The sequence below is a fragment of the Nicotiana sylvestris genome, chromosome 10, assembly GCF_000393655.2.
Source record: "Nicotiana sylvestris chromosome 10, ASM39365v2, whole genome shotgun sequence".
NCBI classification, from domain to species: domain Eukaryota; kingdom Viridiplantae; phylum Streptophyta; class Magnoliopsida; order Solanales; family Solanaceae; genus Nicotiana; species Nicotiana sylvestris.
Genome location: NC_091066.1, coordinates 78,722,271 through 78,747,165, shown reverse-complemented (window position 1 = coordinate 78,747,165; position 24,895 = coordinate 78,722,271). Strand labels below are relative to the sequence as shown.

General features: G+C 37.0%; 2 protein-coding genes across 3 annotated transcripts; both read left to right on the top strand.

The window, feature by feature from the left end:
* The first annotated feature begins 8,679 nt into the window (after window positions 1–8,679).
* Window positions 8,680–11,914, top strand: LOC104234393 (G2/mitotic-specific cyclin-2-like). Of its 2 annotated transcripts, none has more exons than XM_009787947.2 (12): window positions 8,680–8,915; window positions 9,045–9,106; window positions 9,446–9,575; window positions 9,669–9,725; window positions 9,806–9,878; window positions 9,949–10,104; window positions 10,177–10,305; window positions 10,535–10,624; window positions 10,713–10,934; window positions 11,068–11,166; window positions 11,273–11,451; window positions 11,556–11,914. In XM_009787947.2, exons 2-12 carry the CDS (start codon window positions 9,052–9,054, stop codon window positions 11,698–11,700), a joined length of 1,335 nt encoding a protein of 444 aa, XP_009786249.1. In that variant the 5' UTR covers window positions 8,680–8,915; window positions 9,045–9,051; the 3' UTR covers window positions 11,701–11,914. The 2 variants fall into 2 exon arrangements, with proteins under 2 accessions (XP_009786249.1, XP_009786252.1); XM_009787950.2 differs by having other exon boundaries at window positions 8,681–8,915; window positions 9,830–9,878.
* A 2,017-nt stretch (window positions 11,915–13,931) lies between these two features.
* Window positions 13,932–20,710, top strand: LOC104234392 (O-fucosyltransferase 16-like). Its single transcript, XM_009787946.2, has 10 exons — window positions 13,932–14,465; window positions 14,667–14,717; window positions 14,817–14,907; window positions 15,263–15,339; window positions 16,584–16,672; window positions 16,815–16,998; window positions 17,909–18,090; window positions 18,625–18,727; window positions 19,251–19,582; window positions 19,664–20,710. The coding sequence occupies exons 1-10, from the start codon at window positions 14,286–14,288 to the stop codon at window positions 20,154–20,156; spliced, it is 1,782 nt and encodes a 593-aa protein (XP_009786248.1). The 5' UTR covers window positions 13,932–14,285; the 3' UTR covers window positions 20,157–20,710.
* Window positions 20,711–24,895: the final 4,185 nt, after the last annotated feature.

Genomic DNA, 24,895 nt, shown 5'->3' with positions numbered 1-24,895 from the left:
ATTTATTATTGTTGTTGTAATGTGACGGACATTATGACAAATAAACAAAAGAGTGAATATGGTCTCAGGTCTACGCAATTTGCAGTTATGCAGAATTGCTCAATTGGGTTCGGAGATCCCCAATATTGTCGGCTTTTTATATAATTATGTTTATTCCATTGAAGACCGTATTCAAACTATATTTATTCAAAAAAACAAATGCATTATTTAACTGATAAAATAAAAGTAGTTCTTTATTCAAAAAACCCAAGGGACTTTGTATGAAAATGCAAGGGCTATCGAAGACATGCTCCGATGATCCATCAACCCAGAGAACTACTACACTCATTCTTGTCACTTTGGCCATTCATAAAATGGGGAATGGACATTGTCGGTCCCCAACCATGGGCTCCTAGATATTGTTTATGATTGGCTATTTTTCTAAATAGGTCGAAGCTCAAGCATTCGAGAAAATCCGAATAAAGAAGTCATCAATTTTATTTGGGATCACATAATATGCCAATTCGGGATACCGGCCAAGATCGTGTATGATAACGGGAAGCAGTTCATCGGCGGCAAGGTAAGCAAGTTTTCGAAGACCACAAGATCAAAAAGATTCGATCCACACCCTACCACCCCGGTGGAAACGGATAGGCGGAATCTACAAACAAGAACATACTTCAATACCTGAAGAAAAGGTTGATCGATGCCAAAGGAAAATGGAAGGAAATTTTGCACGAAGTCTTGTGGGCATACCGTACAACCTCAAAATCTAGCACTGGGCTCACCCCATTTTTGTTGGTCTACGGTGCTGAAGCTCTAATACCAGTCGAAGTGAGGGAACCGAGTCTCAGGTTCCGATATGCGATCGAAGAATCAAATGGTGAAGTCATGAGCAAGAGCCTAGAACTATTGGATGAGAGGCATGATGTCGACCTAGTCCGGTTGGTCGCCCAGAAGCAGCGGATCGAAAGGTACTACAACCAAAGAGCCAACCTCTGAAACTTCAATATCGGAGACCTAGTATTAAGAAAGGGTAACACTGCATACCCGGAACCCAAACAAAGGAAAGTTGGGACTAAATTAGAAAGGACCATATCGAGTCGTCGGGATTACCGGCAAAGGTTCATACAAACTTGAAGCGGGAAATGGTGCACAGTTACTGAATAATTGGAACATGACTCACTTGAAACGGTACTATTGCTAAGGTACGATCTCATTCACCTTTTTATAATATTGTGAACCAGACTAACACTTGCAGGAACCAATTAAAGGGGAGTGTGACTATTAGGTCTGAAAGCACACGTTGTACTCTTTTTTCCTTGAATCGGTTTTGTCCTAAATGGATTTTCCGACAAGGTTTTTACGAGGCAACAATAAATTGTGCTAACTTAGAATTGAAGACCGATTTTTAATCGGAGTCAAGTGGCATCAACAATATCCGAGCCCTCACAAGATCGACCTCGAATACTGGGGGCCATCACCATTGATTTGGACTTCTTAGCAAGATAAGAGGGAACTTTATAAGTAAACAGTTTAGGCTCGGTGGTTAAGATTAATTGTAAGGTCCACACGGCAAATGAATCGTGCCCGCGTATCCCACCGTAGCTGCAATCCTAGCTTTGCACGCTTTCAATCATGTACTTTACACATAGAAATGAAAGAAAGTTCCCACCTTGCTATTACATATTTCTACCTTTTAAAGCATTGAGCCTAAGGGCAATCCCTGTTCGGGGACTATCAATCCCAAGGGCTACCCACATTCGAGTCTAAGGGATACTCTTATTCGGAGAGTATCGATCCCAAGGGCCACCTCTATCCGAGCCCAAAAGACTACCCCCACTCGGGGACTACCGTCTGAGACAAGTTCGGGTGGCTCGAGTTATCGAAACACGGAGGCACAAAACCTATTAGGCAGTGCCCAAACCTAAAAGGATATGGCCACCCTAAAAATCGTTCGGAGACGTCCGAATAAATCAATACACAAGTACTTCAATAAAAATTCAAAAACTGCCAAAAGGTTACCCTCGGCAAAAGCGTCATCTAAGAATACTTAAGCATTTTTGAAAACTCTCGGTCACTCTGAGTTTCCAAAGCTTCGAGCAAATAAAAATTGTATCAAGGTCGGGTTCTGTTTGAACCTCCGAAAAACAAATGACTTGTTATTACATTAGATCTTATGCTAAGGCATTAGAAATATTTGTGAAAATGAAAATTATGAAAAGATAATAAAATAGTTGAAGTTGTCAAAGGGGAGAATTATATATATTCTGGAATATCTTTACATAAGCCCAACAAAAACGGCCTCAAAATAAACAAAAAGTACGTACACAAAAACTTAAAAAACCTAAGGCATTCATGCCTGATCTTCACCAGAGCCCAAGTCATCACCGGAACTGTTAAGGCCTTCGGAGTACTCAGAACCTTCGGAGCCCTTGTCACGATCCAGAATTCCCATCTTCAGGACCGTGATAGTGCCTAACATTTCACTTACTAGGCTAGCCAACTTAGAGGATTCTTAAGTCAACTTTAGTCAATTTTAACAACAAAAATAATTAAGCTAAATAGAAGCTAAAACTGATTTGCGGAATGACATATACCCTATAATATTTGATACATTTAGGATCTGGAGTGACAACTCACGAGCTACTATGATTTACTACAAACAGAGTCTGAAAGAAATACACTGTTCTGAAAGAAAAGAAATAGTAAAATAATAAGACTACGAAGAGACTCCAGGGTCTGCGGACACCAGCAGATCTACCTTGGGTCTCCTGATGAGCAAGTCCAGCTGCTAACCTCACGATCAGCTAGGGCTGGTGCCAAAATCTGCACAGAAGTGCAGTGTATAGTATCAGTACAACCAACCCCATATATTGGTAAGTGTCGAGTCTAACCTCGACGAAGTAGTAACGAGTCTATGACAAGACACCTACATAATAAACCTATGTAGATAACAGTATATGTACCAAATAACAACAACTAAGAGCTAGACAAGTAATATCGGGAGAGGGACATTCTAAAAGGGGTACAAGATATGAGAGTTTCAACAGAAATGATAACCAGGACAATCAATATGCTTTTGACCAGTGAAAGTAATTCAACACAATAAGGCAAAATACACGGCATCGCCCTTCATGTTTTCACTCTCAACCGCACAATATAAATCAACAGAAACAACACGGCATCACCCTTCGTGCATTAACTCTCATAATGTGGCACGACATCACCCTTCGTGCATTAACACTCTCAATATGGCACGACATCACCTTTCATGCATTAACACTCATAATATAGCACGACATCACCCTTCGTGCATTAACACTCATATACGACATGGCATCACCCTTCGTGTATTAACACTTTCCCTTACCACATAATAATGAACAAGTAAAAACAAGGAGATAGGATCAACAAGTATAAGCCTTACTTCAACAACGGTTCCATAATACCAATCTCAACTCGGAATCAATAATCAATTATCACCAAAGCACATAAACATGATAAGAATGATCAATTTAACAATTAACTAATCTACGCATGGATAATATGATCAAGGAAGGCAACAATTTCAAAGAACAAGTTTCACCCGCATATTATAACTTGACAACTACGCATAAGTACCTGTCACCTCACATATACATTGTACCCAACAACTAAACATGTAGCAAATAGACAAATAAGTTCTAATCACTCAAGTCAAGGTTAACCACGATACTTACCTCGCTCCAAAGACCAAACTCAAAGCTCAACCACCGCTTTGCATTTCAAACAAGCCTCTGAACCAATAGAATCTAGTAATTTACCAACCAAACAATTCAAATTAAGCCTTAGGAACTACCCACGAATGTAAAGAACACAATTTAGGCCATTATTGAAAAAGTCAACACCCGGGCCCGCTTGGTCCAAACCCGAAATTTGGACCAAAATTTGAGTACCCATTCATCCCCGAGCCCGGTTATATAAGTTGTTTTGGAATCCAACCTCAATTTGAGGTCTAAATCCCTATTTTTCAAAAATTCCTAATTCTACCAAAAGGGTACCCCTAGTTTCCACCATGAAAACTCTAGATTTTAGATTGAAATCTTAGGAAAAGTAGTGAAAGATTGAAATAAACTAGTTTAGAATCACTTACCAATGATTTGGGGAAGTAAAGTTCTTTGAAAAATCGCCTCTAGGGTTCTTGAGTTTGAAATTTTGAAGAATGAACCAAAAATCTCGTTTAAGTCCCATTTTTGATCAGTTGCAGATGTCGCATTTGCGACCTGGGATTCGCAAATGTGAACCCCGTAAATGCGAAGAAAACATCGCAAATGCGAAGCCCTCTACATTTTTGCTTCCTTCGCAAATGCGAAGAATAGTTTGCAATTGGGGACTGGCCTAATCGCAAATGCGACCCCATGATCACAAATGCGAAGAATCCCCCCAGTCCCCATTGCAAATGCAAAGTACATATCGCAAATGCAAACATAAGGTGGCCCAACTGCTCTTCGCAAATACGATGAGTAGCTCGCAAATTCGAAACCCTCAGAGGTCGCAAATGCGATGCCTGATCTTGCAAATGCGATATCAAAGGCCTGTACCAGAACTGGAAATACCAGCAACATTTCTAAGTCCAATTTCACTCTGTAGCCTATCCGAAACTCACCTGAGCCCTCAGGGCTCTAAACCAAAAGTGCACACGCGTCTAAAAACATCGTACGAACTTGCTCTCACGATCAAATTACCAAAATAACACCTAGAATTACAAATTGAGCACCAAATCAAACGATATTTTCAAGAAAACTTTGAAACTTCTATTTTTACAATCGGACGTCTGAATCACGTCAAACTAACTTAGTTTCTCACCAAATTTTACAAACAAGTCATAAATATGGTATTAGAGCTATACCGAGTTCAAGAACTAAAATACGGACCCAATATCCAAAAGTCAACTAATGGTCAAACATTTCAAATTCATTAAGCCTTTAACTTTCAAATTTCAACAAAGTCCGATATCTCAGGCTAGGGACTTCTGAATTTGATTCCAAGAATACATCCAAGTCCCAAATCGCGATACGGACCCACCGGGACCGTCAAAATACAAATTCAAGTCCATTTTCTCAAAGAGTTAACCGAAGTCAACTCCAATGGATTTCAAAGAAAATTTTCATGTTTTTCTCAGCTTTTAACATAAAAGCTTTCCGGAAACATGTTCGGGTTGTGTATGCTAATTAAGGAGGAATAAAATGATATATTTAAAGTTTCGAAGTGCAGAATTAGGTTAAAAAACATAAGATGACCTATCTGGTCATCACAGCCCTCTTCACCTTTGGGTTCGACTAATCTCTTGGCCTCGAGCTCAAGTCTTTTGGCCTCCTCGATCTTGGCAGATAGATCAAAGCCTCGAGCATGAATCTCTTTGAGGGTCTCCCTATGAGACAGTCACCTCACGTATTCGGTAGTGGTCTTCAGGCGGACCTCGGATGCCTCAATATCGGCCTTGTATTGGGTCACCATCTCCTCGGCATCAGCAGAAGTCGTCTCCAATTGGTACTTCACTGCGTCGAGCTCTTGTCCGGGAGAAATCCATTTCACGACGACCGAGCTCAGTTGTGCTTGGAGATCTTCACTAAGCTTAGCCTATTTATCAGCTTTCTCCTGCACTACCTGGAGCTGAACCTCTACTGAAGAAAGCTTTACGAGAGCGGTTTCTTTCTCCGAGGCCAGCATATCCATCTTGTTCCTCCACCTGTTGGCTGTGACTTGGATCTCATCCATCTCTTTTCAAAGCTGGTCGATTTGATCAATTTTTTGTTGGCCCGACGAGTAAGCTTGATCAGTTCCCCTCGGAACATCCGAGGACTGTATAATCAAAGCAGGTGGTCGATCGTGAAATAACGAGATGCGGTTTTATTCATAAAGTAGTGGAGGAGGATCACGATCCTTCACACTGATGGATGAATTTTTCCGAGGCACACCCCGTACCTCTTATAGAACTCCAGAACGATCAGGTATGCGGGACCCATCGTAAAGGGATAAGTGTAAATACTTAAGTACCCCTCCACATGGGTAATAACGGCATCCTCGGGCCCGGGGACTACTACGTCATTGCCTTCCCAATTGCAGTTTTTACGAACTATGGGAAGAACATCCTCAGTCACGGAACATATGTACCTCGAGACCCCTTCACCATGTCCTATTTGCGTGAATGTTTCTCAACCTTAAAGTTATCGGCAATCGAGTAGCCCCCAGGAATGAACGTTTTCAAAGGAGGCTCAGCGACCGATTTGTTAGCAACCATAATGAGGGAAGCCGTTTCAAGGACGACCACTTCGGGGGCAACCGCTTCAGTACCAACGACCGGTTGAGAAGATAAAGAGGCAACTGATTGAGGAATGATTTTCGATGTTTTGGCCATTGTTATCTGGGGGGAGTGTTTGAAAATTTGAGAAATGAACGCAAAGTTTTTACGGGTTTTGAAAATGAAGAACAGGGTATGAAGAGTTGAAAAAAATCTAGGCAGAAGTTTGAAGATTGCTACAAAAATTGAAGAACAAGGATAAAGATATGAAGGTTTGATGAGAGGAAAGCTCGAAGGAAGTGATTTGGTCGAAAAGTAGAAAAAGGACAAAAGGAGTAAGCTTTTACAGGGAAATAGCTGACGCTTCGCATTCGGAGGCAACCTGCCGGTGAGCGACACTTGTCCAAAGTCAGAACATCGCGATTGATGGGACGTTTCAGCTCCCTCTTCGTAATGCACGAAGGAAGCAATCAGAATCATCTATCGTTTTTCCATCATTTCGGCAAGCCTACTCTCTGAGAAACAAGGGGACTAGCTGTATACGGGTAAAACCGGGCTCACTGAACACCTCGGTTTTTTTGTAATTCAAACGGAGCAGAAACGTCACTATAGTGAATCAAAGTCAGAGCGAGGAGCCCCTCGTATCGGGGCTCGGGCAAAACACCTACCATCGGGGATATTGGGCTCATGTCCTCCGAGTTTAGTTCAAGGATTAAGACTTCGAAGAGCATTACCAAACGACTGCACACGACTAACAAAGGGTTGTGATGTTCGTGCCCTACTGGATATCACGACGTGAATCTCGGTTCGTATCGGCGAAAAATCAGTGATTGGTGAACAAAAGATTTTTACCTTTCTTAGAATTGTACTTAGGGTAAAATTCCCATATTATATGAAGGGAAAGCTTATTATTCATGTGACACATTGTAACACGCATATCAAAGCAATTTATTTCAATTCTCGTTGTTGTTCAAAGTTCTTATTTTTGTTCTTAAGTTGTTCATAAGTGCAAGTTTGGAATAGAGGGCAGGTTCTTCATCGAGCTCGGAATCACCCTTATCATTGGTTTTGCCATTTATTATGTCTTTCATTTGCTTATATAGAGTACACATACATAATTTAAATTTGGATTACTTTCTTTTCTAATCATAAACACAAGCAACTCAATCACATTATTTTGTAAATGCTAGTAAGTTAATAATGTAATTAAATGTTCTCTCCGACATAATGTTTATATCTCTAGGTCTTTCGTATACTTGACAAGATATTTTGATAGTTTAGACAGTTATCTTGTTATAATCACATTCACCAGCCACGTTTCAACTTCAAATAATTTTCATATTAACCAATACCCGTATAAAAGAGAAAGCATTCCATAGTCTTCAAAAGTAAAGAAAAAACTGAAAGTAGGGCTGTGCATGGATCGAATCCGATTTAGCACATTTCGAATTGAAATTTCGGATTGCATAATTTCGGATCGGTTTGGTGATCGGATTTTCGGATCGGATTCAACAGTTCATAATAGAACAAAATTAACATAAACAACAGTTCAACATAGTTCTAATTCTTGTGAACATTAGTCCTAATCCACATAGTTCTTTTTCATCTCCATAGTTCTAATTCTTGGGAACATAGTTCTTGAACATCAGTCCTAATCCATATACACATAGTTAATAATTCAACAAGAATTGAAAAGGCTGGAACAGTACAACTTGTTCATAGTGTTCCCCTTTATTTGTATATTGAATTGTTTAGAAGCAGCATTATCTTGATGACCTTTTCATGTAGGACAGGTTTGAAAAGCGACGAGCAGGAGCAGATCGGTCAAGAGACGGAAGAAGCGATGACCAGTTAGAGTCTGAGTCTGAGTCGGGCTGTGAGAAAAGAACGAGAATGAAATAAGAATTAAGACCTAACCCTAAAAATAAAATTAGTATTTATACTTCCCCTAATAAATTCGGATTTCCGATCGGGTTCAATCTATACAAATCCGAATCCAATCCAAAAATCCAAAATTTTAATAAATCAAATCCGAATCTGATCCAAATATCCGAAATCCGAAATTCGAAATTCGAAATTGAGCAGATCGGTTTGGATTTCGGATATTCGATCCAAATGCACAGAAAGGAGAAAAGATAATTTTTTTGCCTAAAGAAGAGTGAAATCACAGTAGTATAGTAATCTATCTACAAACATTGACTGATCGAGGATCTCAAGAGAGATTTTTTTAAAAGGGAAAAAAAAGGCCAAGCCAGCGCATCATAAAATGCCTTTAATAAGAATTTTGAATGAGGAATCAAGGGTAACCGTTAAGTCCAAGCTCGGAACATACACGACCTTTCATCTTACGGCTATAAATCTACTAGCCGTTATTTTCAAAATATTAAAACAAAAATAGAAGGCCGCCCATAATTTCCCTTCTGATTCTATATCTTCAAATAACTCAGAGATATAACACCAAGAATAATCTGTAAAGAAAGAAAGAAAGAGAGAGAGAAACTTTTTTTCAAGATTTATTTTTCACTCCATTGAATTATTTCATGGGGTTTTGTTAATAGTCTCTCTCTCTCTTTTCTTTGTGGAACATTAGGGTTATTTTCACTAAAGATTGGACCTTTTTGAGGATTAGTGTAAAGGATCTTTGATTTTGCAGGTTGGTGTTTTTGGTTTATGATCTGGATCTTTTCTTTAGCTTGATTCTTGATTGTGACCCTTTAAATTCTGACCATTTTTTAAAAATAATTTTGGGGGGTTTAATGTGGTTTGTTCAATCGTCAATTAGGTTCAAGATGGTTGGATCAAACGAGAATTGCCAAGGTGTTATAATGGCTTCAAATGTTCAAGGTAAATTTTTTGAATTTTGATTAGTCAAAATCATGTATAGCCGATTTAATCTGGTTTGTCGATTGAGGTCTTAGTTGATTGATTGTATAGTTAAAATCATGATTAGTTTAATGTATGTATCCTTGCTTGATTATTATCAATACAAATTTTATGAAATGGAAAATCTATGGTTTTGAATACTTAGAATCATATATAGTCGATTTAATCTGGTTTGCGATTGATGTCTAGTTGATTGATTGATTGTATAGTTAAGATCATGATTAGTTTAATGTATGTATCCTAGCTTGATTATTACGAATCCAAATTTAAGAGATGGGAAAACTATGGTTTTGTTATTAGGGGGATTAGGGGCTGGAGGAGGAAAGGTGACAATGGGGCCTAATAGAAGGGCTCTAAGCACAATAAATGGGAATATAGTTGAAGCTCCAGCATACCCTTGTAAAGTACACAAGAGAAATGGCATCACTGAGTAAGAACTGATTAAACTCTTTAATGTTTTGAGTTCCGAGATGTCCGTTTCTCTCAATTTCATTAAGTATTTTGATCTTTCCAATTCTTTTAGCAAGAGCGCGAATGGTGTTAAGAATCCTCCCATTCCAATTCATCGACCAATCACAAGGTCTGACATTAATTCTGTTGGTTAAGATAGTTCTTATTGTGTTAAGTACTTTATCATTGGCCTGGTTTCTTTTTTAATAGTATGGGGGATTCTTGCTGCTTCAGGAAATTTGCTGCACAAATGGCTACCAAGCAGCAGCAACCAACGGTTGAGGTACAGTTTTCAACAAGTGCCATCCTAGATTATGTTATAGCGGAGATGTTGATGTTGTTATCTTCCACAGGTAACAAAGCAGCCAGTCCAAACAGCACCTGCTAAAAATGAATCAGAAGACTGCATCATTATTGATGCAGAAGATTACAAGGCCACAAGCGACTATGATCCTGTGCCAATGTTTGTGCAACATACAGAAGCAATGATGGAGGAAATTGATCGGATGGTAATTAATTTGATCAGTATCTTTAGTCTGGATGATCTCTGGCGTCGCAATTTATTCTGTATTCTTATGTAGGACGCTGAGATGGAGATGGAAGATGTAGAAGAGACACTAATTGTGGACATAGATAGTGCTGATAAAAAGAACCCACTTGCAGTAGCGGAGTACATTGATGACATGCATGCTTACTACAAGAAGACCGAGGTCAGCAATTATTTACACCCCCTGCACCTTTCGTAGGAGCTTAATTGATTTATTTAATTTGTATGGATATGGACTTTTTATCTAAGTTATAATATAGGTTCTTCATCTGATTTCCGTCATTCAGATTATTGATATCTCCTTTAAGAGTCAATGAATGAGATAAAATTTGTATAACTTTCTAGCTTTTTGTTTGATGGAGTCACTTTTATGAATTCGTATATCATTTCAGAGTTCTAGCTGTGCCCCTCCAAATTATATGGAACAACAATTTGATATTAATGAGAGGATGAGAGCTATTCTCATTGACTGGCTGATTGAGGTATAAAAACAATGATCCACAGTTTCTCTGAATTCCATGAAGTAACACAATGATTTCCGGCCTCACTAATGTCCAATCAAATATGTAGGTACATTACAAGTTTGATCTGATGGAAGAGACTTTGTATTTGACCGTAAATCTTATCGATAGATTCTTAGCAGTCCAACAAGTGATTAGGAAAAAACTCCAGCTTGTTGGGGTAACAGCTATGCTTCTAGCCTGCAAGTATGAAGAAGTTTCAGTTCCTGTCGTTGAGGATCTTATTTTGATCTCTGATAAGGCTTACACCAGAAAAGAGGTGCTTGAGATGGTAAGTTACAGATCAAAATTTAATGCTTTACCTTAAATTATGTTTCTGCCGCTCCAATTCAAGTAAAACTTAATGATGTCTTGCTAATGTTTTTCTAGCGTGACCTTTGACTTTGATTGAGTGCTTTCTGCAGGAGAAGTTGATGATCAATACCTTACAGTTCAACCTATCAGTGCCTACAGCATATGTGTTTATGATGCGATTTCTTAAAGCTGCTCAGTCTGATAAGAAGGTTAGTCAGAAATTTGATTAAATGAACTTATGTAGTACTAGAAAATTGCTTAAATAAATGACAACCATTCTGAATCATGACTAACTACTGGCATTTCTTGGATCAGGTGGAGCTCCTGTCTTTTTTCATGACTGAACTATGCCTCGTTGAGTATGAAATGCTTAGGTTCCCACCTTCAATGCTAGCTGCTGCAGCAATATTTACAGCCCAATGTACTCTAGGTGTGCTTAACGAGTGGAGTAAAACTTGTGAGAAGTATAGCCACTATACTCGAGATCAGCTTTTGTAAGCATTATCTACTTTTCTTTGTTTGAATCAATGAATTGTTTTTATCGAACACACAAAGAGAGCCCTCTGAGTGTTGTGGTCTGTTTTCTTTTCTATAACAGGGAGTGCTCAAGACTGATGGTTTCTTTCCATCAGAATGCTGCAACTGGGAAGCTTGCTGGTGTGCATAGAAAGTATAGCATCTCTAAATATGGCTTTGTTGCAAAATGCCCACCTGCTTCTTTTCTTTTAGAGGCAAGCTTTTAGCACACGACGTTACTTGCGGCTGCTGACAGAATGTTTTTGAAGTGGAGAGCAACTGAGCAACAGAAGTTGCCTCTGGCAAGTTGGATTAGGTTTTTAGTTTCTGTGGATATGAAATATGTTTTTGTTTGGTTATATTGCTCTATATACCAAGATCCAAGTACTTTTAAAAATTGTTGCTACTATTTTGTGTGTCTAAAAGCTGTTTACATCCTTATCTCTGATATATTTACCTCATCTTGTGTCTGCACTTTTGGCAAATCCTTTTGTTTGCATATTAATCACTGATGTGAAACCATGGTTCAGAAGAAAACAGCCTTTGCTTTTAGACGCAGTGGCGGATGTAGAGTTACAACTCTGGTTCAACTAAACCCAGAACTTTCGACGCAGAGCGTAACTTGAAGTGTAAATATTCACTTAAATTCTAACAAATAGTAGGGTTGAACTATAGGTGTCAAATGGGCCGGGTTGACCCGGGACGGGCATGAAACCCGCCCCGCCCCAGACCGGTTGAAACTCGGCCCGGCCCGGTACTTAGGGCCGGGTGGGCTGGGTTACTGGGGTTAGGGGGGTTGGTCCGTTCACTTTAATTTATCCAATTAACCGGACCGGTTAAACCCGATCAACCAAAATCCCTGTAGAACCGGTTAACTGGCCCGGCCCGGTTTAAAGGCTAGATTTCAATTATTATTATTTCTTTCAAGGTTTTAGAGTCTAAGGCACTGCAAAAACCTTTGAATTTACTCTTTTTTCGTTAATTTACTTGTTAAATGTAATTTACTCTTTCAATTGGTATGTTTGAATTTTGAAATAAATGTAGCACTTGCAATTTATAAATGCAATTTTTTTACATCTTCATTGTATTCTTTATATTTTTACTTTATATTAATATAAATTACAATAGTTATAAAAAATACAAAATACAAAATATTAACCCGGCCCGGCCCCTTGTACCCGTAACCCTTACGGTTCATTTTTTTACCCGGATGAACTCGAACTCATTAAGCCCGGTAACCCCTAACCCGCAACCGGCCCGGTTCCAAACCCGTACGGTTCAAAATTTTCCCTACCAAACCCGGCCCGGCCCACCCGTTAGATACCCTTAGTTTGAACCCATAATTTTAAAGATATAATGAATCCATAGAACTTAAATCCTCCATCCGGCATCCGCCTGTCGTTAGACGTTAGCTGGTAGTAAGTAATAAGGAGCTATTTAAGCTTGCTCTTGTACAGTTCTCTTGCCTATATTGAATATTGGTAGCCAACCAGACGAATTCAAATCTCTGTATTGGCGTCTCCCCCGGCACCACATTAGCCTCTTGTATTCGTTTCTCTTTTAATACAAGCAAGTTTTCGTTCAATTTCCTCGTGCACGCTGTTTTCTTGACATTGCCCCGTAACTCTAAAAGTTTGATACGGGCATCAGGAAGGCGCGTAATACTCAGCTACTTCATCACAGCTCCATCTGTTAGTCTGCATCAACAAACATTTACAGGTGCAAATTGTAATTTAATATGCAAAGAGATCTTGAATTTATTAGAAAATGACTTCAAGTGGAAAACAATAGCTGATGAGCTTTCATAATTTAATCACAGATCCAATCTACAAACTAAAATTCAACGGTTCTCTTCTATTTTACTATTACTTCTCTCTAATTTGAATGTGGATATAAAAAAAAACGAGTTAGAGTTGTTGTAATAGTCCAATTCCTCCACTTTTAACCATGAGGTGGAGACATAGAGCAATTACCATGAAAAGGGATTAAAAATTTACTCGCACCCGGATATTTATACGAAATTGATATTGTGGTTGCGCATACATTTCTATCACATAATCATGATTATTTAATATATATTTTTACTTTATTAAATCACTTAACCATATTAAATTGAATTTCTTTGATATGTGCAGGTAAGAATAGAGGAAGAAATTTCTAGGCTATTAATCATGGCAATTCTTATTATTTTGCTTTTCTGACCAATGAATAGATCTTTTTGCTCGCATGACTTGGATAATTTGTATGTTTTTTCAGTTAAATTTTGTCCATAATTATATTGTCAATAGACACTTATGGTCCGGCCTTTTTCCGGACTCCATGCATAACGGGAGCTTAGGGCACCGGCTATCCTTTTTATTTTATTTACGGAAAGTTAAATTGTGCAATTTTTAATATAAAAGGAACAGGATTCTATATCTCAAATGCCGAAGGTCATTATTTCTACCCCAAGTGTACCTTCTCAAGTAACGAACAATTCAAAGATCTAAAAATCAGAAACACAATCCTCTCTTTTTCATTTTCTTTTAGCTTTTTCCGGTTTCTTTTCAATTGTCTGTAAACGGTGTTATATAAATAATTCATCAGTCCAAAAGCTAAAAAACAGACAATAGCAGTGTTTCCTACAATGCAATCCTTGTCGTTAATCGTTATGGGCTAAAACCCCAACAGAAAAATCCTCTCTCCTCAAAGAAGAAAGAATAACAAATCTGTATTCCCTATAATACCCCTAAACCCTCTCCTCTTGCTCCGCTAACGGGGTGACTGCAGGAAGAGGAGTCTACTCAAAGCTTCCTATCACAACCGCCGCCGTATGGCGATCCCACGGCGGCGCAACCAGCATCACAGCCGTGCGCGGCGGTTTATAATCCCCATCATTTACGCTGCTTCCACCTTTCTCCTCGTCATATTCCTCTTCATCTTAATCCTCGCGCCGTCTCCTAATGATGATAATCACCTCCGCCGCTCCCGTCGTCATGATGATCTTTCCTTGGTACATTATCAAATCATGCTCACGATCAAATGCTATTTATTTACCTAATTAGTAGCTGCATATTAATTTTATAACGTTCAAATCATGTAGCTGATTCCTACTAGTTTTGTATTGAGGCTTAGTTAATTGATTGATATGATTGATTCATATACGATAAAGTACAGCCAGTATTAATTTAATTGCGATGTTTTTTATTTGTAGGGAAGCAAAGGTAGTGGTAATGAGATTGGAGTTTCTCCATTTCGTGTTGAGGTTAGGATTTAATCTGAATTTTATTGTGTTTATTTGTAAAGTTTTTATTTGATTGGATCTAAGGTTTCTAAATGTTGTTTATTGGTTGTTGAGATCTAGATCAGTGGAGGAGTTAATAATCGTGATCTCTGGAGTTCGAGAAATTCGAAGTTCTTCTATGGATGCAGTAATGCCAGCAGTAAATTTGCAAGTACGTAAATTTAGTTTGTTTATAGCTTTCATTTTTTGGAAGAAAGTAATCAGCTTGTTATACTAGTAGGTTTACGTAGCAATGAAGGAATGAATTTAAATTTTATGCACTTACAGTGTAAAAAATATTTGAACAATCATGTCATTTAAAAAGTAATTGCAGGTAACTCAATTTAATGGCATATTGATAACTTAGAATAAAGGTAAGTAACCTGTTATAATAGGTTATATAATACATGATGTAAAAAATTCATTGCACTGTCTGTGTATATAACTTAAATCTAAAGGAATTATTATATGAAGCTAAATTTGGTATTTGAAATCTCATTAAGTATTTGTACTCTTTCAAATTGCAGAAGCCCAAGCCATCACACGTCCAAATCGATTCTTGTTGATTGTGACCAGTGGAGGTCTTAACCAACAAAGAACTGGGGTAAGAAAATGATTCTGGACTGGCTTTTCGGATTGAGTCTGATTTATGCTTTATTTTGTTGACTAACAAGGAACGGGATTTTGATCAAGGAACTCTTTTTTTGTTCTAGCACTAGTATGATTAAGATAATTGTTACAGTGGTTGTCAAGTTTCATAGTGCAGTTCAAATGAACTTGTCTTTGTCCTTTACATAGTTAATGTACATGCAAGCTTGAATAAAGGAATAAGATTCCGTTATGTTCGCGATTGTGAAACTAATCAATTTATAATGGATATCATCATAATGAATGCCTTGGATGTGCTTTTCTAGATACCTGCTACATTGGAACCTGGGTTGAAGCATCCCTAATTGTCTTGAAAGAACAAATTACTGAGTATTGGAATAAAGAGGCCCAAATGAAGCTGGAGGTATAGAAGATTATGTAGCCAACCAAACTAATTAAGTACTGTGGCTTAGTTGTTGGTATTGTTTTAAGTACATGCAACACAGTCACAATTTAAGGCATCAGATTTCACAGTGAACGATGCCCATGTATTATGAGGTGCTCTATACCAGTAGGTCGAGAAGCTTTATGCAGCTGATGGGACACAATATCTAATGATTGCTCAAGTGTTGCTGAATTATGCATGCAGTTCTTAACTTTCTTTCATATCATTATTGTTGTAATATTCAGTTTTTGCAAGATATCCTTGATTTATAAAACTGACCGCAACTAATACTGGATTGAAGCATAGTTTATTGATTGATTGATTGATTACTGATTCTTTACACCTCAAGATGCACCTAATTTGATGTGACAGAGAAGTGATGGTCATGAATTACCCATACAAATTTCATATTCAGTGATAGCAAGTATGTGTGCACAATCATGCTTTGGGATTTGATAAGTGAGCTATAGGTATTTGCACTTTTATGTTATATTGGCTACAGAAGACACACTTATGAATTACCAGTTCATGCTAAATACAGGTTGTCAAATACTCCCTACAAGAATTATCTGTATTCGTGCCTGATGAGTCTATGGTTTGAGATACTAATAAATTGAGCAATCGTCTCCTCTCTATGTAACATGATTCTGATAAATCCTTGAACAACGACAAACATCTATGCCTTTTCTAATATATGACCCTTTGAATTAGCACCCCTTTCTATTACCACCTGTGTACTTTAGCTTTCTGCTGGAACCAAACTACAAAAATGTGGAAAGTGTGGAACCTTCAATAGTTAACCATCTTTATGGCAGATAACTGATGCCGTTGTTGCTGCTCGCATTTTAAATGCTACTCTTGTTGTTCCAAAGTTGGACAAGACGTCTTTCTGGAAAGATTCTAGGTGAGTATTAGAAGAATCATTCAGTATTTTCTTGCATATTGGTTTCTCTAACCATCTCTGAACTTACTGTATATGTACATTTAATATGCTAATGATCCGGCATATTACTGTGAAAGTGAAATGCTCTACTTTTCTCTTGCAGTGATTTCTCTGACATATTTGATGTTGATCGGTTTATAAAACATCTAACAACAGATGTTTCAATTTTAAAAGACCTTCCGCTTAGAAGAGGACAGATATGGACGCCATATAGAATGCGTGTTCCTAGAAAGTGCAATGAGAGATGCTATATAAATCGTGTATTGCCTGTACTCATGAAAAAACATGTGAGTTTTCACATCACTTATATTTCTTTGTAATTTTTGGATGAATAAAAACATATCTAAGAAACACACGTTTGTTAATTCTATACTGTATTTTGGGTCACTGCTTGTTACTTTTTTGGAGTATTTACATTCAATCTCAGCAGTCCAGCTATTTTGGAGTTTTTACATTCAACCTCAACAGTCTGGCTATGAAACCTTTAAAATTTTGAAAATTTGCGCATCCTTTTCCGTTGATGTAACTGAACTTCTAAAACTACTGGACTAAGGGGCTGAGGCACTAGATACTTGTGTACTTCCTGAAACTTCTTGCAAAATTCTATTGATACTTTGGAAAGTGATCACTGATTCACATGAAAACAAAAATTTTAGAAGTTTTTGATGAATCATGAATTAGCTTGGTTATGAATAGTAAACTCAATTGATGCTAAAAACTTAGGAGAAGAATTGCTATGTTATGTTATGTCCAAGTTCACTACTTTGTACAGCTGGTTACTGGTTAGGATGCTAAGAGGGGTTACTACCCGCTGGATGCATGAGGAAAGCTTTCCATCAGAAAACATCTTTCAAATATCCAAATTTTGTTATAACTCTTTTAGGTGGGAGATCGAGGAATTTTTTTTTGCTTTATTGAGTCAAATTTATCAATCTTGGTTGAAAATTGTTTTTCAAGAGAACTAGGCCCCAAGGCTTCAATAACTCTAATACGTTTATTTAAGGGTCTTAACCCAGAAGAATTACAATTGCCTGTACAGTCAATAGGAACATCAGTCCTCAATTTCAAAAATCAGAAATTATCTAGCTTACCATTGCTTGCAGGGGAAAGGGGGTTGCTCCTTTCTGTATGCTGTCTATTAGTGTTGTTTATTGTTGATATCTTAGACCTGTATAAGCAGTCTGCTTCTTGTGACAGGCTGTACAGATCAGCAAGTTTGACTATCGACTTGCAAATAAGCTGGATACAGATTTGCAAAAGCTTAGATGCAGAGTCAATTATCATGCCCTGAAGTTTTCTGACCCTATCCTCGAAATGGGTGAGAAATTGATCCAGCGTATGAGGCGGAGTAGCAAGCATTATATTGCCCTTCACCTAAGGTTAGTCATATGATCCATCTCGATTTTTTGATTTTCTGTTTCGTATTTCTGTCTGTCTTTTCCTATTGTCATCCTCCATTTCCTTATGGCTACCACTAGTAATGTCCTTCAAGTGCAGAATCAATATAATGTCCTGAGCATTTCTCATAGTGCGTTGTATTTCATGTGTTTCTCATAGTGCTATGCTATTTGTAGCTATTATCCTTTCAGTAAGCTAAAGAGTTTGCCTAATAACATTCAATGTTCACGGATGCACCTAGGCTGAAAGGAAATGTTATATTTGGTTTTTTAACTTATGATGATTTAGTTAGAAGAATTTGGTTCTTGAACAATTTGTCCATCACGTATGAGATGACTGGCTAAGAATTACCATGATAACAAGCTCTACATTATTTTTTACGAAAAGCTTATTGTTTGCCTGATGTATTTCTTTTTCTGCTGATACATTAAATTTTGGATGATGGGAGGAAATGATTTGATGCAGTTTGGGAATTCTATAGAAGGAAAAGTTTTCTTATAGTGTATTGTTAACAGGTTTGAACCTGATATGCTTGCGTTCTCGGGATGCTACTATGGTGGAGGGGATAAGGAGAGGACTGAACTGGGAAAGATACGGCGGAGGTGGAAAACTTTACATGTGAGACCCCAAGAGTATCAGTTTTTTGGTCATTTCCTCATATTGAATCATCATGGCAATGTACTTTAAAGATTTGATTGTTTGTTCCACTCATGCGTTGAACTATTCTGTATTTATTCAGATTTTTAATTTTGATAATACAAGGTGAATGATCTATCAAAAAGAGAATAAAAGTAACACTAGATAATCTGGGAAATAAACTGGATTTACTGTCATCTTTGTGAGTCCTAGATATAACTCTCTCTCTGTCCCCCCCCCCCTCTCCCTCTCTCTGTCTTATATATGTGTGTACATACATATATGTTAGCTTCAGCGAAGCAGTAAAGAAATGTGAATACACACACACCGAGAGAGAGAGAGAGAGAGAATTGCTTTTATGAGGTTTTTTTTTTGTTGTTGATAGGGTGCTTTATGAATATGCTTTTAGGTTAATGGAGGCACTTTTTACTTTTCTTCCACACAATATGATAATATACTCAAAGGACTGAAGTGTGTGTAAACTCTTTTTTTGATACATGTGCAGAACAGCAATCCGGATAGGGCAAGGAGGCAAGGAAGATGCCCTCTAACTCCTGAAGAAGTTGGCTTGATGCTAAGAGCACTTGGATATGGGAAAGATGTTCATATTTATGTAGCATCTGGTGAAGTATATGGAGGTGAAGAGACGTTGGCTCCGTTAAAGGCCCTGTTTCCAAACTTCTACTCCAAGGACACTATTGCCAGCAAGGAAGAGTTGGAACCATTTTCTGCATTTTCTTCTAGAATGGCTGCTCTTGACTTCATAGTTTGTGATGAAAGTGATGTATTTGTCACCAATAACAATGGAAACATGGCAAAAATTTTGGCAGGACGAAGGTATGCTGCTTCCCTTTCGGGCATTTCAGTTTGTTTTGGAAATTTTACTTAGATTCTGGCTAATATTTCTTTTTGATACAGGAGATATTTTGGTCATAAGCCTACCATTCGACCAAATGCTAAGAAACTATATCGTGTGTTCTTAAACAAAAATAACATGACATGGGAGGAATTCGCAGCTAAAGTTCATACATTTCAAAGAGGATTCCTGGGGGAGCCCAAGGAGGTGAGGCCAGGGAGGGGTGAGTTTCATGAAAATCCATCAGCGTGTATATGTGAGGATTCTGAGGCTGAATCAAAAATGGACTGGGGTCGTAAAAAAATTGGTAAAGGCAATCTAGCTAAGAAAAAAGACAGTGATGATGCGAAGAAAGATGTTGAGGCAGTTCACGATGAAAATATAGACTATGAGCCAGAAATGTCTGATCCCGAGGATGAAGATGATGTGGATAGCCCTCCAGGTGAAGTTTCACTTAGTAGATCCCAAGTTGAAGCTTTGTCCAATGAAACAAGTACTGATTATGACCCTTTCACGTCTGAGGAAACTGAATTGGATGAGTTGCTTTCAGATTGAGAAAGGATCAAAGATCGCTGTTCAAGAGGTTTTGCTTGTATATAAGACACCCTACTATAAAAGAGTCCTTTGGGCGTTAACCTATCTTCAACGTGTTCAATTTTGAATGCCTTTTTGGTCTGAACAAATTCTGTGGCTGAAGCCTTGCTGACACAGCAACGTGGATTGAATTGATTTGAAATATTCTGGTAAGAGTTATAGGATATTGATGAGCTTACTTGCGGCCAGGAGCTTGAAATTGTAGTAGCTTTGGAGGCCTATGATCCATGATGCTTAAACTCGCGAAGAAACTCCAGCCACTGAGATGGAGCTCCCCAAGAACATTTTTACCGGCATATGTTCAAAGTTGTACTTCAAACAATCTGTATACATAGACGGGAATGTTAATTGCTAATTGACTTGCTAACTTTATTGCATATAGAGAGAGAGAGAGAGAGAGAGAGAGAGAGAGAGAGAGAGAGTTAAAATATAACCTGCCTTAATTGTTCTTCGATAAAAAGGAACAGTAGTGAGTTTATCTTTTCTTAGACAGGTTTGAGTTTGAGTTTGAGTTCTGTTTAGTCTTATTTATGTACTTATCAATCGCATTCAGGGTAAATCAGGCGGATGAGCATGGCTCTAGCCACTTACATTTCTTAAAAATTCTAATTAACGAAGTTAAAGTGAGGTATTAGTATAAAATATAGTTGTGGATTGGCTATGTATTTACACTGAAACGTTAAATTGTACTATTTGGTTGATGTAGAGAGATGCCAGGAACAATTCAAGCAACCTTACTCAGTTTATATGTAAAAATGGCACCGGACGCCTTATTTGGTCGTCCCCATTTAACCTATACCCATTTTTTTAAAAAACTTTTAATTTATACCCACTTTTTAAACAACTTGAGCCCCTTTCTCCCCCTCCTTCTCTTCCTTCATTTTCTTTCGCTTTCTTCTTGCAAACAACCACAAACGTTTACAAACTGTCTGGTAGTTACATGAATTAACCAAAGGTAAAGGACCTGATCATTTGACTTTATTATTTCCTTTTGAAACATACTTTTCAACTGCTTTTGACGCTTTGTAATACTTTAATAAGTGGATAATTTTGTTAAAAAAATAATATAGCGATAATACGAATAATAATTTCATATATAACAGATCTGACTTGTATGCAACATCAATTTTAATAAGGCAAGCAAGCATCGTCGTTCAATTTGCAAAGGGTTGCTTCCTATGTGTTGCTGCGCTTTATCAAGTTTGATAGAGAAGGAATATTTAAGGATACCCATATTGGAACTCTAAAAAACTTCAGCTCTAGAGCTGAAGTTTCTCAGTTACAACACAAAAAACTTCAGTTCTAGAGCTGAAGTTTTTGTTTGTAACTGGAGAGTTTTTGTTTTGTAACTGGGGCTGAAGTTTTTGTTTTTGTAACTGGGGAACTTCAGCTCTAGAGCTGAAGTTTTTGTTTTATAACTGGGGAACTTCAGCTCTAGAGCTAAAGTTTTTGTTTGTAACTGGCGAGCTTCAACCTTCTTAGATTTGAACTTCAGCCTGTAGATCAAGATTCAGTGGCTAGAACTTAGTTTATGTGATAGTAACAGGAAAAGTTGCAATTTTTTTTCCAGAAAATGCAATATGTTTTGTTGGATAGTAACATGGAAGATATTATACTTTATTCAATTAAATCCTTTATCCATTGCTTGAAGTGTTTGGTTGGGTCTGTATCTGAAATTTTCTGGAGCAAACCGTACCGAATATTGCTTCTAAGTAATTGTTATTGTATAAATGACCGCCAAAATTGCTAAATAAAGAGCAGAGCCAAATTATCAAATATTTGTTGTATGAAGATTAATCCTCGACATTGCAGATTCTGAATAAAAAGATTTACTTGTGATAAACAGTCCAAGAAACTTCAGCTCTAGAGCTGAAGTTTCCCAGTTACAACACAAAAACTTCAGCTCTAGAGCTGAAGTTTTCCATTTACAACGCAAAAACTTCAGCTCTAGAGCTGAATTTCAGGCCCGACTACTAGAATGCTGAAGTTTTGCGTGATTGCTTTTGCTACTTCAGCCTCGTGTGCTGAAGTTATGCGAAAAAGTGGGTACGCTTGCAACTTTTTTTGCAAAGCAGGCACAAGTTAAAATGTGACACAAAAAACGGGTATAAATACAAATGCCCCGTTTATATTTATTACTTGCACCATCTGCAAATATTATCACTTTTAATTTTGTCAATCTTATATGCTTCACATTCATCAACCCAATCTTTTTTAAATCAACCCGAAACCAAACTCCAAACTAATTGGATTAGTTTTCAAACCCAAAGTCTCTCTAATAATTTTGGATTTGAGTTTGACAATTTTTTTTAATCCAAAAGAAAAAGAAATACAGCTCGGAGCCACATGAAAAGTTTCCGGATCCGTAGGCAACAACCAAGAGAGAGCAATGTGTGTGAGGCTTTGTGAAAATGTTCAAATATCAAAGCATGATGTTCTTGTTACAAAAATATTTTTGATATTTTTATCAAAATTAATAAATGTAACATATCGTCTTTTATACACATACTAGTCTTAGGATACGCGCTTTTGCACGTGTTTCCTATATCAATAAATATACCGTCTTAAAAAACTAAAATAAATAGCAAACAAAGTGTTTGAGATACAAAAAAAAAAAGCGAGTTCCTAAAATTGATAGAATTAATTACACTTTAGCTAGTTCAATAAAAGAAGAAATTATGCATCATAGAAGTCCTTAAAATTATGTGTATCTTATAAAAATTGTTATTATTTTTGTATCGGGGGGGGGGAAAAAGGTAACACAAAAATACTTACCACAATTCATCAAAGATTTTGGCAAATAACACAAATATAAAAATATAAGCTCTTGGTCTTTTTGAGATTTGGGAATGATAGATTTGCCCAATAGCTCTTAGAAAAAAAGGTAGATATGACTAAAATTTAAGAATGATTAATTTTAAATTAATATATTACAACAAACAATTAAATGCATTAAAAATATACAGGGAGTTCAATTTGTAGGAATATTTTTTTTTGGGTAACTAATAATTTTATTAATCACCAGTAAAGTTTTACATATCCATAGCTTGCGTATGCCTCAGCAGCTATAATCTTACAAGTTCCAAAAACCTACATAACTATTTCTATGAAAACATGAAATGTTATACCAAACTACTAATCCCAGTGGTGGCTTTCACGTTAAAATAGGCTACTTCTCGTGCAATACTATCAGCTCCTCTGCTTCTCTTTTCAAATAGGCTCAGGTTCCTTTCAATCCAAATAACATGAGTTATCTCAGCATATACCATCCTGTAGAGTTGAGCTCTCTATGTCCTGCCCTTAGCCCATTTTGTCACCCATTGCATATGTTGGTCCGAGTTATCTTTCACAACATCCTGTCTTTGCATCCAATGAAGGATTCTCTGTCATACTTCCTTTGTAAAGCGACAGTTCACAAACAATGTTCCATGGTCTCATCATGATTTTGACTTTGTAGGAATGTTTAAAAAAATTAATAATTATTATTGGCAACTCATATAGAATATAATTTAGCTTCTACGTTTTCATCTTTATTGTTTCAAATTTGCATTTTTACCGATTTGACTTTTAATATTATACAATAACTGATTTTACTTAATTTTTTATTTTTCACTGTTAATGCACTTCTTATGGAACAAATATATGTATCCTAGGAGTTTTTTCCATTTCAAAAATATTTTTACTTATACGATATTTTTTGGGGAAAATTGAATTGCATTCTTTTGCTACTTAGCTAATTTAATTATTTAATTATTTATTTTAAGCATTAAAGAAAGCAATTCTATTTAGGAATTTTTACCTCCTATAGCAAAGGTTAACATCTTATTTATTTTAAATAAATACCATTTAAAAAATTATATTCTATAGATACCTTTTAATGTTTATAGCAAAATATCTAATTTTGGTTACCTCCTACCCCTAAGCCACTAAATACGCTATTCAGTTACATTATTTTTTTTCTCTCTCTACTTTGATACATGTCATTCTCTTCCCCATTCCCTAAAAACACGATGCTCAATCTCAAAATTTCTCTCATCCACATCTAGCTTAGTAAAAAACAACATGTTTGCTTATTAAAGAGAATATTTCCTTCAAAACCTCCCATGTCAAACGATACCACTGGAGACGGATAAAAATACCCAGATCAAAAAATTAAGGCTTTTCTTGGAATGAAAGAGGGAAGGGAAGAGTGATGAAAGAACAGAAGTAGAAGGGCAGATGAGATTCAGTAGTGTGGTAAAATAAAAAAGGCAATGCAATGAAGAAGATTCCAGATAGAAACGAAAGGATGACTTTTACGATCCGATGGGTCATCGAAAAATCGTCGGCGAAAAACTTAGCAATTTCTTCTTCCTATAATTTTGATGTTGAATTTATAATTTTGATGCGTGGGAACAGTGAGATTCAGGGTTTTTGCTCGACGGCGAATTCGCCAGAAATTAGGGTTTGTTCTTGAACAAAGATGACAGAGTTTGGGGCTGAGCAACTTGATTTTTTGTTAATATATTTCAATGTATTTTCAACGTATCACGCTGTATTTTCATGTATTTTATTGTATTCATTGTCTTTTTTTCATTGTAATTCAATGTATCTCGCTGTATTTCATGTATTTTATTGTATTCACTATCTTTTTTTTTATTGTATTTCAATGTATTCCACTGTATTATGTGTATTTTTCGGCTGGAAATCTTTTTTATAAC